The 13,187-nt window shown below is 40.1% G+C and overlaps 1 protein-coding gene across 1 annotated transcript in view; it reads right to left on the bottom strand.

Annotated features, from left to right (window-relative positions):
* The window catches only part of CCDC180 (coiled-coil domain containing 180), a 2,826,277-nt gene that overhangs the window by 2,290,653 nt on the left and 522,437 nt on the right, over positions 1-13,187 (bottom strand). The window contains exon 7 of the mRNA XM_044058396.1: positions 12,711-12,821. Within this exon, the coding sequence (XP_043914331.1) occupies positions 12,711-12,821 (111 nt within the window). The remainder of the gene's footprint in view (positions 1-12,710; positions 12,822-13,187) is intronic.

The raw sequence follows: 13,187 nt of genomic DNA, 5'->3' as shown, positions 1-13,187 counted from the left end.
CTAGTTTTAAGTAAATGCTTGGTTTCTTTTGTTAGCCAGAGAGTATAATTTGACTTTACTCTTAATACTTCAAGGTGGAGCTTGCCTGTTCAATATGTCTAGGAATGTATTATTAAAGTACAATATGGCAGTGTCGAGGGGAAGTAATGTTAGTGGGGTCCAGTCACAATGTTGGAGGGTGGATATAAATGTTTGAGGTATTTTTTTTTTCTGTTGCGTGTTTGCCTATATGTAGTATTTTTGGAGAACTGTAGATGTTGCCTGAGTGGGTAAGTTGGTAGGTGGTCACTAATGCTGCCTGAGGGGCAACCTGACTGGTAGGGAAGTGAGGGATTATTGGTTAAAATCCAGTCTAATAGTGACTGTCTATTCATGTTTTTGTCCACTCTGGTTGTGATTCTGTTAATTGAGAGAATCAGTATAAGTTAATGAAATCTGTCGGATTATCTGAGGTACAAGTTAGCTGGTCGATGTTAAAGTCTCCCATTATTATGCTTCCTGGGGAGAATATGGATGACAAGTGGAGGAAGTCCTCAATTATGGTGTTTTTTTCAAGAGAGATGTAAGTTGCTATAATAGTTATATATCTATTGGGATTTCTTTCGAGTTGACAAATTAGTAGCTCAACTTTATTGAGTTTTGGTGGGTTTGGTTCTAGGTGCTCAAGTTTGAGTGTGTTTTTTATAAATAATAGCTATGCCTCCACTGCTTTTATTTAATCAGTCTAGTCTATGGATACTATAGCCTTGAGTTAAAATGGCATTATTGCTTGTCTCAGGTTTTAGCCAGGTTTCAGTTAAAACTGCTATATTAGGTGAGTAGAGTGAAGGAGAAGTGTGAAATTTGTGTATTTTATTTGCTAGGCTCCAGAGATTCATGTTTAGAAGTAAAAGATCTGATTTTTAAAGGCTGGATTGGTGGTAATGTGACAATGTGGAAGAGATGATGTTTTTCATCTTTGCTGATTAGTTTTGGGACCTTGGTTTAGGTGAATATCACCACTAAGTTTAAGATTTGAGCTAGAATATTGTGATGGGGTTAAGTACTTTAGTGTTAGTTTACTAGATTTACGGAGTAGTTGGGTATAGTTAGTTGGTGCATATATCTATATCTGAACAAAGCTATTTTGGTGGCGTTAAACAGGTTTGGTGCTATGTTAAAGTGAATGATTTTAGTGTGGGATGGTAATGGATATGAGATGGTAGGGGAGGAGTAACTTGTAGGAAGGTGATGGTGGTAGGATGTTAAACTACAGGTCAGAAAGAAAAGAATTTAGAGAAAAGTGTGGAGGAGCATCTTTCTGGTATTTGGAATGGTGACAGCTTTAAGTGGATTATAGGGGATAGGCTTGGTGGAGTTACAGGTAGGGAGAAATATATAAATTTGAATAAGGTGAGTTTAAAAGTGGCAATATGGTCATGAGACTTAAGTGGAGATGTATGAGGGAATTATCAGGAGGGAAGTAATGACTGAGCTGTATATGGATGACTATGTGTGGAGGTAAGTGACTGGGGAATTCTAAGGGATGGGAGTGGTTAGGTGAAGATAAATGTAGGAGTAGTGGGGGTAGGTGGAAAATGGGGGTAGGGTGGAATAGTGAGCCCAAGAGGAGTAAGGGTGAACTGAGCAGGCAGAACCTGGATACACTGAGCTCCAAAATAAACTATCAGTGGAGCCAATAGTGAACAGGTAAGTGCTGAAATACTCCAGTACTATATGCAGCACTGAGCAAATGAATTACTACAGCTGTATCTTTTCAGGCAAATGGTCAATTAAAATATAATAGCAAAATTGGAACAACCTATAGGAGGTATCATACTACAGGAAAGCTAAGTTATATACTGGGTTAGGTAGGTGCAGGGAAACAGAACTACAAGCCGACCATACCTGCTTTGAAATTAACTAGAGCAACTATAATCTAGTGGGAGATGGGGAAGTACTGAACAACCTCAGCATCCCAGCTAGTGTGCATGTCAATACTTAATTATACTTTTTTAATAGAGCAACAGATGAATAATAACAGTTACAGTGGTATTTGCTGAAGGAAAATAACCTATGTTGCTTCACTGGTGTATTTTTTGCCCTTTATCTGGTTGTTATGGTCCCGTGCACTAAGCTTGGGAGAGAAGGCAACACACTCTCATAAACCTGGTTAGAGGGAGGGGGAACACACAAGCAGAGATGACTGCCTGCTGTACTGTAAAACAGAGTTAGAGGACAGGTATTTGGAGGAAAAAAGCAAAGAAAAATGGAACACAGTGATGTATTTAACATTCAGGGAAATAAGAACAAGTATAGCAAGCATTTCTAATGACCAGTGCTCATATCACAGTAAAGAACAGTTGTGTAAAATCTTACCATAACCATAGATTTCCTTCTCTTCCATGTTGCAGTATTCTAATCATCAGGGATCCTCTGCCTGAGGTGACCCGAACATCCAGCCAATATACAAAAGCTTAACCTGGCTGCTGTATGGTGCCTGGGATGTTACACATAGGTACCATAAACTGTGGGCCATAAATGTGACGTCCACATGCACAGACATGAGAACTGAATGCCCTAGTCAGACAATAGTCTAAGGGTAGCTGATCAGGATGCCATCCAGAGAGGGAAAATAAGGAACAAGAAGAATAGGAAGAACAGGCAGAGATCCTAAAAGTGGGTAGGAGAGAGGGATAGGAATACTGCAACATGGAAGAGAGGGGCATCTATGGTTATGGTAAGATTTTACACAACTATACTATGTCCTTCTATTCTCATGTTGCAGTATTCGAAACATGAGGGAGAGTACCAAAGCTCAGCATGTGTTATGGGAGGTGGAAGAAGAGGAACTCTATGAATCCATGCAGGATGGTTTTAGCAAAGGCCACCCTAGCCCTGGAGATATTGTTCAGCTTGTAATGTTTAGTGAATGTGTGAACTGAAGACCATGTGACTGCCTCCAGGATAGTGGCTGTATCTAATCCTTTGAAAAAGGTCCCTGAGGAGGCCACAGCCCTGGTGGAGTTGGCCTGATACTGATACAAGGCTTTCACATGTATGGCAAATGCAGAGGCCCCAAAAACTTCAAGTTCAAACACAAAGACAGCCGTCCCATTGGCCCTGAACCTTCAACCCATTCATAGTTACTACCCATCCCAGATCTAAAGCATCCCATGTATTGTACTGCAGGGAGTGGTTGTAATGGCAGTCCTGGGTTCAGGTGAATTTACTGGATCCACCACAAGAGCTTTTTCTTGAGACATGATTATCTGAAACTCTAGTTGCTGGTCATGTTGGGACCAAACATTCTTCAGGTACCATTGAAATTTTCTCAAGTGTAACCTGGCTAGGGGTAACATGGAATGTGTGGCTGCCATCAACCCCAGGAGGTGTAGGAACCACTGGCCAAAATGTAGCTGGCTAGGAGTAGGTCCTGGAAACAAGTGGTCAGAGATGTGACCTTTTCTGGAGGAAGAAATGCCTTCATCAAATTTGTTCTTAGTCTGCAACCCAGAAACACCTGGTCCTAGGAGGGAGTAAAATGAGGATTTGAGATGGTTGATTGTGAAACCTAGGCCTTCGAGGATGGAAATGATGAATTGTAGGTGGCATAGTAGAGTATCTGGATGATCTGCCTGGATAAGAAGTTCGTCTAAGTATGGGAAGATTTGAACAACTTTTGTTCTGCAAAAGGCCACCTCAGGAGCTAGACATTTTGTCAATACCCTTGATGCAGTGGATAAACCAAAGGGCAAGGCAGTAAACTGTAAGTGCAGGGATTGCACAGTAAAATGCAGGAATTTCCAATAAGATGTGTGGATAGGGATGTGAAGATATGCATCCTTCAGGTCTAAAGTGGCCAGATAAGAGCTGGGGGTCAAGCGTGGAAGAAGTGTTTGGAGAAAGAGCATGCAGAAGGTGGGCACATGGAGGAAAGGGTTTAGAAGAGAAAGGTCCAGGATAGGTCTCCATTGGCCATCTTTTCTTGGGACTAGGAATAGTCTGGAGTAAAACCCTACACCTTCCTGTCCTGGAGGGACTCTTTGAATACTACCTTGTCTGACAAGATCTTGAATGACTTGTGGGATGAGATGAACTTGGTTTTTGAGTTGATTTGTTGCCGCAGGGGAAGACAGTGAGAGAGGCGGGCAGAAAGGGGAAGATGGAGTGTTAGGGTCTGACAGTCACGCATTGTTAGGCCTGTCATGAAAGGGCGGTCTTAGAGTAGTTTCAGAGGAGGCAGGTCTGGACGAGGAAGGCTTTCTGGCACCTTTTTTTTGGGTTTGGTGGAAGGTGGAGCAGAAGCCTTCCTGACAAATCTGGGTTTAGCAGGGTAGTTTCTATGAAACTTAGGCATATGTGAGACAAAAAGGTGTTTAAGGTCCTGCAGCTCTTTGCTTTTTCCTGCAGGTTTTTAAACAGTTCTGCTGAATGCTTTCCAAGCAGAAGTTTATTGTCTAGCAGAGCACCCTCACAATGTAAGGAAGGTGTTTTCCATGAAAGGAGTAGCAAAAGAAAATAGTGTTTGAAATCCAAGATGATATTGTTTGTTGGATACAGCTTTCCCCAGAGGCCTGGGGTGAAAGGATACAAACAACTGGTAAGACTTTCTGATGTTTTTAGACTTATCTAGGTAAAATCTAAGTTGTCTGTCAATATCAAGGGAATGGAGTATTCTCTCACTATTATTTTGTGGGGAAGGAAAGAATGTAATTCTGTGATAATGACCTGTTGAGAGCATCCGCCTGAACATTGTTCTAAGATGGGATGTAAACTGCCTGCAGTGTCATCTTGGAGAGGGTAGCCATTTCCCAAGCTGGGGCACTTATCTTTCAGAAGACACTGGCATGGAGCAGAACAAGTGAGCTGATTTTTGAATGGCAGCAGAGAAGTTCTGAGGTCTGTGCGTGCAGACGTCACATTTATGGCCCACTGTTTATGGTAGCTACGTGTGACATCCCATGCACCATACAGCAGCCAAGCTAAGCTTTTGTATGTGGGCTGGATGTTCAGGTCACCTCAGGTGGAGAATCCCTAATGCTTAGAATACTGCAACATGAGAACAGAAGGACATCAAGACATTTTGGCAGTAGTACGATGTACCGCAGTTCAAAAATAGTTAACTTATTCTTACATATCCAGCCTAATTATGTTATGTTAGCATTTACTACAACTCCATACTGTTCAACAAGATATTTTCAATATCATTCTACAAAAATATAAGGAAAACTATATGACCTGCTAGAGTGAGTCCTGAAATCTGGAGAGTGAATGGCCCAAAGAACAGACTTCCATATTCCAAGTCAGAATATTCCCTTTTTTTCTGAGGTATGGTGATCTCAAAGTTGGTATATAGAAGTACAGGAGATTTGGGGGGGGGGGGGCAGAGAGAGTTTACCCCACCCTTCAAAAGACGTTTTACAGAGAAGAGTGATTTTTGAAATTTGGCCCTCTGCATTTTTGGTCTTTTTTTTTTCAGCTTGTTGGCACTCTCCATTTCAAGTGCCGACATTTCAAAGGGGACCCTCCATTAACTGGGAAACCAACACAAATAAGTATGTTCAAAGACTTCTGGATTTCTGGTCAACTCCTTTGACCAGCCTGCCTGAATCACAATGACAGGCTCAAAAATATTGGACATGGTTCTCACCAATGCAGCTCTCCATGCTCAACACCCACTGATATCAAATCACTGGTCAAATCTGACCACAGTGCAGTAACACTAACTTTATGAGAAAATTAATTGATGACCTGCTGAAATTTAAACACCCTCAACACCTTGATGACCCCATTTCACACGCTGCCATATTCACAGGTAAGTTCTATGTGCACCTCCAAGCTTGCATTGAGGCTTCATTTCACATAAACCACAAATCAAGTGCCAAACTCATTTGGTGGAGCCCGAATATAAATAAGCTATTTAATAACATGAAAAAACTCACAGCCCATAAGAATAAACTTAGCAGAACTCAAGATCAACAAAGAACTTAGAAATAAAATAAAATCCTCCAAAAGTAAACATGAACTGAGAATTGCCACCCATAATAATGATAACCACAAAGCTTTTTTAAACTATGTCAGAAACCTTAAAAGTAATACTCAGCAATGCCCTTGAGTTAACATAAAATAACACATAACCAATGTACTAGAGGACAAATCCAGTTCAAACTTTACTCCTGTCTCTCCCCCAAACTTTCAACAGCACAATAGTATGCCTATGCTTCCTCATGACCTCCACCTAGGAAGTCCTGAATGTTCTCTCCAAAACTAAGAACACTAGCTCCATGTACCCTAATAATGTGCCAGTCTGCCTTTTTGTCAGCACCAGGCATCATCCAGCAGACCAGCTACTTCATCTGCTTAATCTAAACCACTCTAATGGATTTATGCGAAAGGTATGGGGAACTGCTGTAACATCCCACTTCATAAAGGGGGATCCACTGTTGACCAGGCTAACTATAGACCCATAAGCCTCACCAGCTTTATCTGTAAGGCAATGGAGTACACCATTATGGAACTTATTAACAATGACATAGGCAGTCTTCGAATCCTGGACCCAAACCAGTCTGAGTTGTTAAAGGCAGATCCAGTCTCCTAACCATGGTGGACTTTTTTGAACAGGTCACTGAGGCATTAGACTCAAGAAAATTAGTCCACACTGCATACCTGGCTTGGTTAAGGCTGGAATTTGATACCATTCCACATTCTGGTATCAATGACAAGTTAATTTAGTTAGAAGTAAACCCCCTTCATTCATACCTCTCAACTGTCCAGACTTTTTGTTTCATATTTTTCATCTGTTCCTTATATAATGTGTGGTTTTCTGGCAAATCACTGAGGACTGAAGTCAAATAATGAAATACATTTGAGTCTCAGACTTCAAATCATTCAGAAAATGCATACCAACCCAAATCTTTTTTATTCTAGCAACTTAAGACCAAGATTTAAAATGTGTCTCCATTTTTGGGCCTTTGTCCCTCGATTACTTTAGACTTTGCCCAGATTTGTCATGTTAAGAGGTTGAGAGGTATGCCTATGTTACCCACTGGACAGCAAACCACCTCACTTACAAAATCCAATCTACTACTGCTGGAGGCACACTCATTGCTTACCAGTGGTGCACCGCAGGGATTGGCCCTGGGACCACTCCTCATTATCAACTTTGCTGATGTCAAGGCTGACACCAAAGGCCTGTGGCTGACTAAGTTTACTGATGATTATAAACTTGGAGCTGTCATAAATTTATGTTCTGACCTTCAGAGTCTCAGGTAGGGTCTAACACACAATAAAAGGTGGTGTTTTGAACGAGGACTTAAACTAAATGCTAAGAAATGCAGCATTGTGTATTTTAGCAAATCTGTGCACCCATGGTCTAATCACATATGTAACACCCCGTTAAAAATTAATCTGCTTGGGCACTTTCATAGGCAATGAACTATCCTTTAATCACCATGTGTCCAATGTTGTTACGAAATCCTTTTATATAGCCAGATTAATCACCAGGGTGTAGCTTCTAGATCGAAGGAAGTCATCATCAACTTCTACTCCTCCCTCACCAGGCCAATAACAGACTATATCGACCCTTTTTGTATGTACTTGTCTTAGCATATGACCCAGTTTAAAAGACTGCAGTGTTTTCTTACTAAATCAATTAAGGGTGTGTCCTCCTTGAGCTACCACAAAGTACAGTTTTGTACCTACCATAAATGTTGACTGCAGCAGGGTGACACGATGAACATCCTACTTAAAGCACTCTCTCCCTGTTTCTCTCTCTTTCTCTCTCTGTTTCATTTCCTTTCGACTTCTGACAGGGGATATTTGCCTAGCATACAGAGGCTCAAAGGTTCTGATCCTATATGACTTACTACATATCCACACAACTAATAATGTCCTGAACACTTGCTCAAGATGTCTAAACTTCCACTGTAGCATAAACAGGACTTACTGGAGAAATTACATATCTATAACAGTGAATCCTTCTTTTATGAAACAAACTCTCCTTGCGTGTAAATCAGAGCAACTTTTTTAAGCACAGCTTGGACAACTGGATGGGCAATCAGAAGTGTACCTCCTGTCTGGCCCCACGAGACCTTATAGAATGGGATCAATACTAGATATGCTATACTTCAATTCAATGGGTTCTGGTATTAATTCTTGTCTTGGCAAATTTTAACTGGGATCTTGTGACTAGGCTACAAATGGTCAACCAGATCAAAAGCATATTATTAAGTTATGAACCTATGAATCTGTATGCAGGGTATATAATTTAAAGTTGAAACTAAGGAAAAAAGGAGGAATTGGAGGGAGGAAAAAGAAAACAAATGACAATAAATTTTGGTATTCATAAAATGGGTTAGGAGGAGGCAATTGCAGTAACGCAGGGAGGCATAAAAATATAGGCAGCAGAGACATGGATCTGCATATGGAATGAGAAGATAAAAATAAATACTGCAGACCTTTTTTTTATACAACTGATTCTGCGTGTTGGGGAAACAGAAAAATTAAAATATATGTAAGCTGCTAGTCAGCAATTAGACTTGATTCTGCACTAGGGTGTACGGCTAAAGATTTTTAAACAGATAACTGGCTAGGAATCAAGCTGCATACAGCTGTACTAGGAAAAAGTGCGTGTGTGTGTGTGTGTGTGTGTGTGTGTGTGTGTGTGTGTGTGTGTGTATCTGCACAAGTGCACAATATATGCACGATCACTGGCTACCGCAGCTGTATGTGGTGTCCATAGATGGATAATCTGCCTTTGGACAATCTACTTTTCAGAACTGTGTTAGTAAAAACACCATACATGTGGTGCACAGTGCAGTACCATTTAAGGGACTGTGTGCAATGTTTCTGAATACAGTAGCCAGATTTCCTTATCATAGTATACATGGATCTTAGAAAAGGGTGTAGAAGCTTTGCCTGAACTCTTTCTGGGTTCAAGGAATTTTCTTTTATAGAATCCAATTTCATCTTCCAGAACTTCTGGAATTCTAGCTTTCATGTTGTTCCTCTGACACTGTTTTGAAACATCAAAACTGTTCAGTGAGCACAGGTTGCCATGCTTCACAGCACAAAATATCTGCAGCACTGCCTCACTAAAAGGCATTACATATCATCCCCCATTTGTTACTGATTTTTTCAGCTGTCTTTCTGTAATATAAATCCTGATCAGTCTGCATGGCATTGAGTCCAACAAGACACTACTGCCTTTGCATCTATTTACTTGATATGAGATCTCTGTATTTATTCAGCAACCGTCATGGTGCCACAGTGCATAATGCAACACTAAATAGTTCCTGACTATTGACAAGTGATATATTATTACATTTGTTCAGCTCAGCTGAACTTTAAATTTACTAACACTATATCTCTGGCTCGTGATAGCAATAAACTTGTCTCCTCTCTTTTCCTAGATCTTTCTAAAGCCTTTGATACCGTCTCCCACTCTCTACTTCTGAATAAACTGACTAATTTTAACTTCTCTCCTGCTACTGTCACTTGGATCTCTAGCTATCTCCCTGATCGATCACAATCACTGAGTGGCTCTCAGCACACTCCCCCTCCCTCCCCATCAAAATGTGCATACCCCAAGGTTCCATCTTGGGACAACTGCTGTTTAATATTTTTACTAATCTACTATACACTTCCTACTCTCAGTCATCTCTTGTACAATATACTGATGACTCTACAGTAATTACTATCTCTGACTCTCCCTCACATCTCATCTCTCAAACTCAAGATGCTTTTACATCACTCAAAACCTGGCTTTCCAATAACCAACTAATCCTAAACCCTAAAAAAACCAAACTCCTTCTCTTTCTTCCCAAACCTCTTACCCATCTCAAATCTACTTTTACCATACTGTCTCTCGATAGGACTCCAATATTAGCTGAAACCACTACCAAACTCTTAGGTGTCACTGTCGATGATAAATTTAAATTTGACTTGCACATTAATAACTGCATTAGGAAGACTTATCAAAAATTAGGCCTTATTACAGAAACAGAAAGTTTCTTACCACTAAAGCTAAAGTAACCCTATCTCATACCTATCTACCACTGGGTCTTCTATATGGATCACAGATCCTTTCAAACCTTAATACTACACTTCTTGCAAAACTTAACTCAACATATAACAAAATAGCTAGATTCGCTGCCCAACATACTTAAAAAAACTCATCACTGTGTCTCACTTAAACATGTAAACTGGGAGGAACTACCCTACCCAATCTGCTTTTTCTCTCTCAGCCTCAGATTATACATTCTGTACTATATCACCCTTTCTATTGCCCTAGCCTATCCTCCTGTGGAAGCGCTAGAGAATCCTGAAAGCCCAAAATCTTGAAGACCAAAATCCTGAGACCAAAATCCTGAAAACACACAGGATACCAACACTTACTATATTCCAGCACAAGTACATACAGAAACATATTACCCTTCAACTATACGCAGGGGGGCAAGCCTCCTGCACCTTCCACACTCCCTGCTACTTAAATATAACAACTCTGAGATTGCACTTCAGTACACTAAGTGCAACCTCAGAGTTGATATATTTAAGTAGCAGGGGGTGTGGGGGGTGCTGCCCTCCCCACATAGGGGGTGTAGGGGGGGGCACAGCCCTCCTGCTTATACTTGGAGAAGAGTAATATGGTTTGTGTTTTATTTGTTTCTGTATGTACTTGTGCTGGAATATAGTAAGTGTTGGTAGCCTGTGTGATTTCAGGATTTTGAATTTTCAGGATTTTGAACTTTCAGGATTTTGAACTTTCAGGATTCTGTAGTGCTCCCCCTCCTGTATATCCCACTATACTCCCACTAGCTCACTCTGCAGCTCTGACCAAGACTTACTAGTTATCCACAAACTTAGGACTAAAATGGGAAGTAACCTTTATAGCTATCATCCTACCATTGCATGGAACAACCTTCAACTTCAAATTAGACAAACAACTCAACCCAAACTATTTAATGCAACTGTAAAGGAACATCTAAAAGTACAGAAAGAGAGAGGGTGGTAAGTGTAAAAGGATCCAGAAAAAGTGCAACAAAGTGCAAAAAAAACTTCAGTAATCTCCACAAACAAATCCAGCGATCCAGCCAATGCATATGGAAGTCACTGAGTCAAACCATCAATTCACATGCAAAAACTTTTATTACAAGGTGAGCGCTTTCGTGGAGCAACAGGCCCCACTTCATCAGACCTTACAGAGATATGCACCATAAAATCAAACCTTTATACAATTCCTCCCATCTTGACCAGCCTATTAACTTAATTAACCAATTAACATCTCAAAAACTCTTAAAGGGCTACAAAAACTAACAATCATTAAAAACCATTCTTGTAGCATATACTTATGTTGTGTTAGTAAGACTAAGTTAAAAACATATTAAACTAATACCCACATGAAATATGTACAAAAATATGTATAAAAATTTAAAAACATTATATATTCCATCCAAGGTAAATACATTCAAAACATGCTCATATATTCAAAAACAGGTCACACTATACTATTTGTATAAAGACCTATTGCATATAACTGGTTTTAAAGGAATTCTATCATTCAAGCCCTTGCCGCTGTCCACTCTTAATCTTATGATCCATCATATCTCTGATGTCTCAGTGCTATTTATGATATATCCTCCCCTTTCATTCTAACTGATTCTATAACTAAGAACCTAAAAGTATGATCAGGTCTCTCACTGGATACATGCCTAGCCAATGCATTTGCTAAAGTCTGGTTTTTGATACTCAAAAGATGTTCACATATCCTAAACCTAAATTCTCTGTTCGTTTTTCCAATGTAAAAGCTGGAATATATATTGCTAAATAAACAATGTTAATGCTACTGCAGTTTGCTGAAACATTAAACGTAACATCCCTCCCAGTGTCTGGATGCTTGAATTGATTACTTGCATCTATATATGCACACTGATTAAATTTCTTACAAGGTAGTGTGCCCTTGTTAATGGCTAAAGGCTTCTTGATGTCTGAAGAATAGCACAAATATCTTCTCAATGACTTTTTGTTTTTAAACAAAAAACTTGGTTCATCTCCTACTACATTTCTTATTTTAGCATCATGTGTAAGAACTGGCCAGTACTTCTTAAGGGCACCAGTTACCAAGTTCACATTACTAGAGTACTGGGTAGGTACCCTCACTATTCTTTTCTTATCTACGTTCGGGGTCACACTGTTCATATCTACCCTGTTGGAAAAATATGGTCTCCCTATAGTGTTCCTTAATTTGATATTATCATCTATCACACTGTTAGTGGCAGATTCTGTGTAACCCCTCTCTGAACCTCTGTCTTAAATTATCCATGTCATACTCAAAATCCTGTTCTTCCGCTGTTACCCTAGAGGTTCTTAGAGTCTGACCCTTGACCACATAAGATAAGAAAAGAGTAGTGAGGGAAAATGTAATCCATCAAAATGTAGAAACTTTGCAACCTGTTGACCAAGAACGCCTCAGCCCGATCACAAGATTTTGTTGTACTGCAGCAAGGTTAATCGTACCATGCATCTACCCACTGGCTGAACTAAGGCATGCTGAAAGCAAATTCTTCCTACAAGGAAGGATCTGTCAAACAAGGGATAAGTATGCTTAGCAAAAGTCAAACACTTATGGTGCAAAGGGGAACAGACATTTGGAGCGACACAGGTGCGCACAGCATGAAGGAGAAACCAGTCAGACTGCTGTAAAAAATACAAAATATTATTAATAAACATACCTGTTTAGCTCTTTCTGATTCCAGATTTTTAAATGTCTCATCCAGTTCTTTGATCCACTGTCTCCGATGCATTGATGCCTGTAAAACAGCATCCCAGACATCCTGAAGACCCTGTAAAAAAAGTATAAAATTATTATGCAATTTGCATATATAGACACACACACACACACACACACACACACACACACACACACACACACACACACACACACACACACACACACACACACACACCATTATTTATTTTCCCTCTAAAAGGTTAGCTTTGTTCTGACCTTAAGATACCAGAGGAACCTCTTACACACTGCTCATATGCACATATGTTTCCACTTTGCTGTCTAAAAACTTTTGCTTCCCATCCACAGATGCAGGTTGTACTTGAAAATGGACAGGGATGAACTTTGTTTTATGTGGATGGGGAGTCTTCCATAGCAGCGGTTTCCTCTGTGAGATATACCTGTCCCTCCAAATCATTCT

This window comes from Protopterus annectens, chromosome 16.part0 (genome assembly GCF_019279795.1).
Source record: "Protopterus annectens isolate FY-2018-M chromosome 16.part0, PAN1.0, whole genome shotgun sequence".
Classification (NCBI taxonomy): Eukaryota; Metazoa; Chordata; order Ceratodontiformes; family Protopteridae; genus Protopterus; species Protopterus annectens.
The sequence above is the reverse complement of the archived record's forward strand: the minus strand, read 5'-3'. Positions and strand labels throughout refer to the sequence as shown.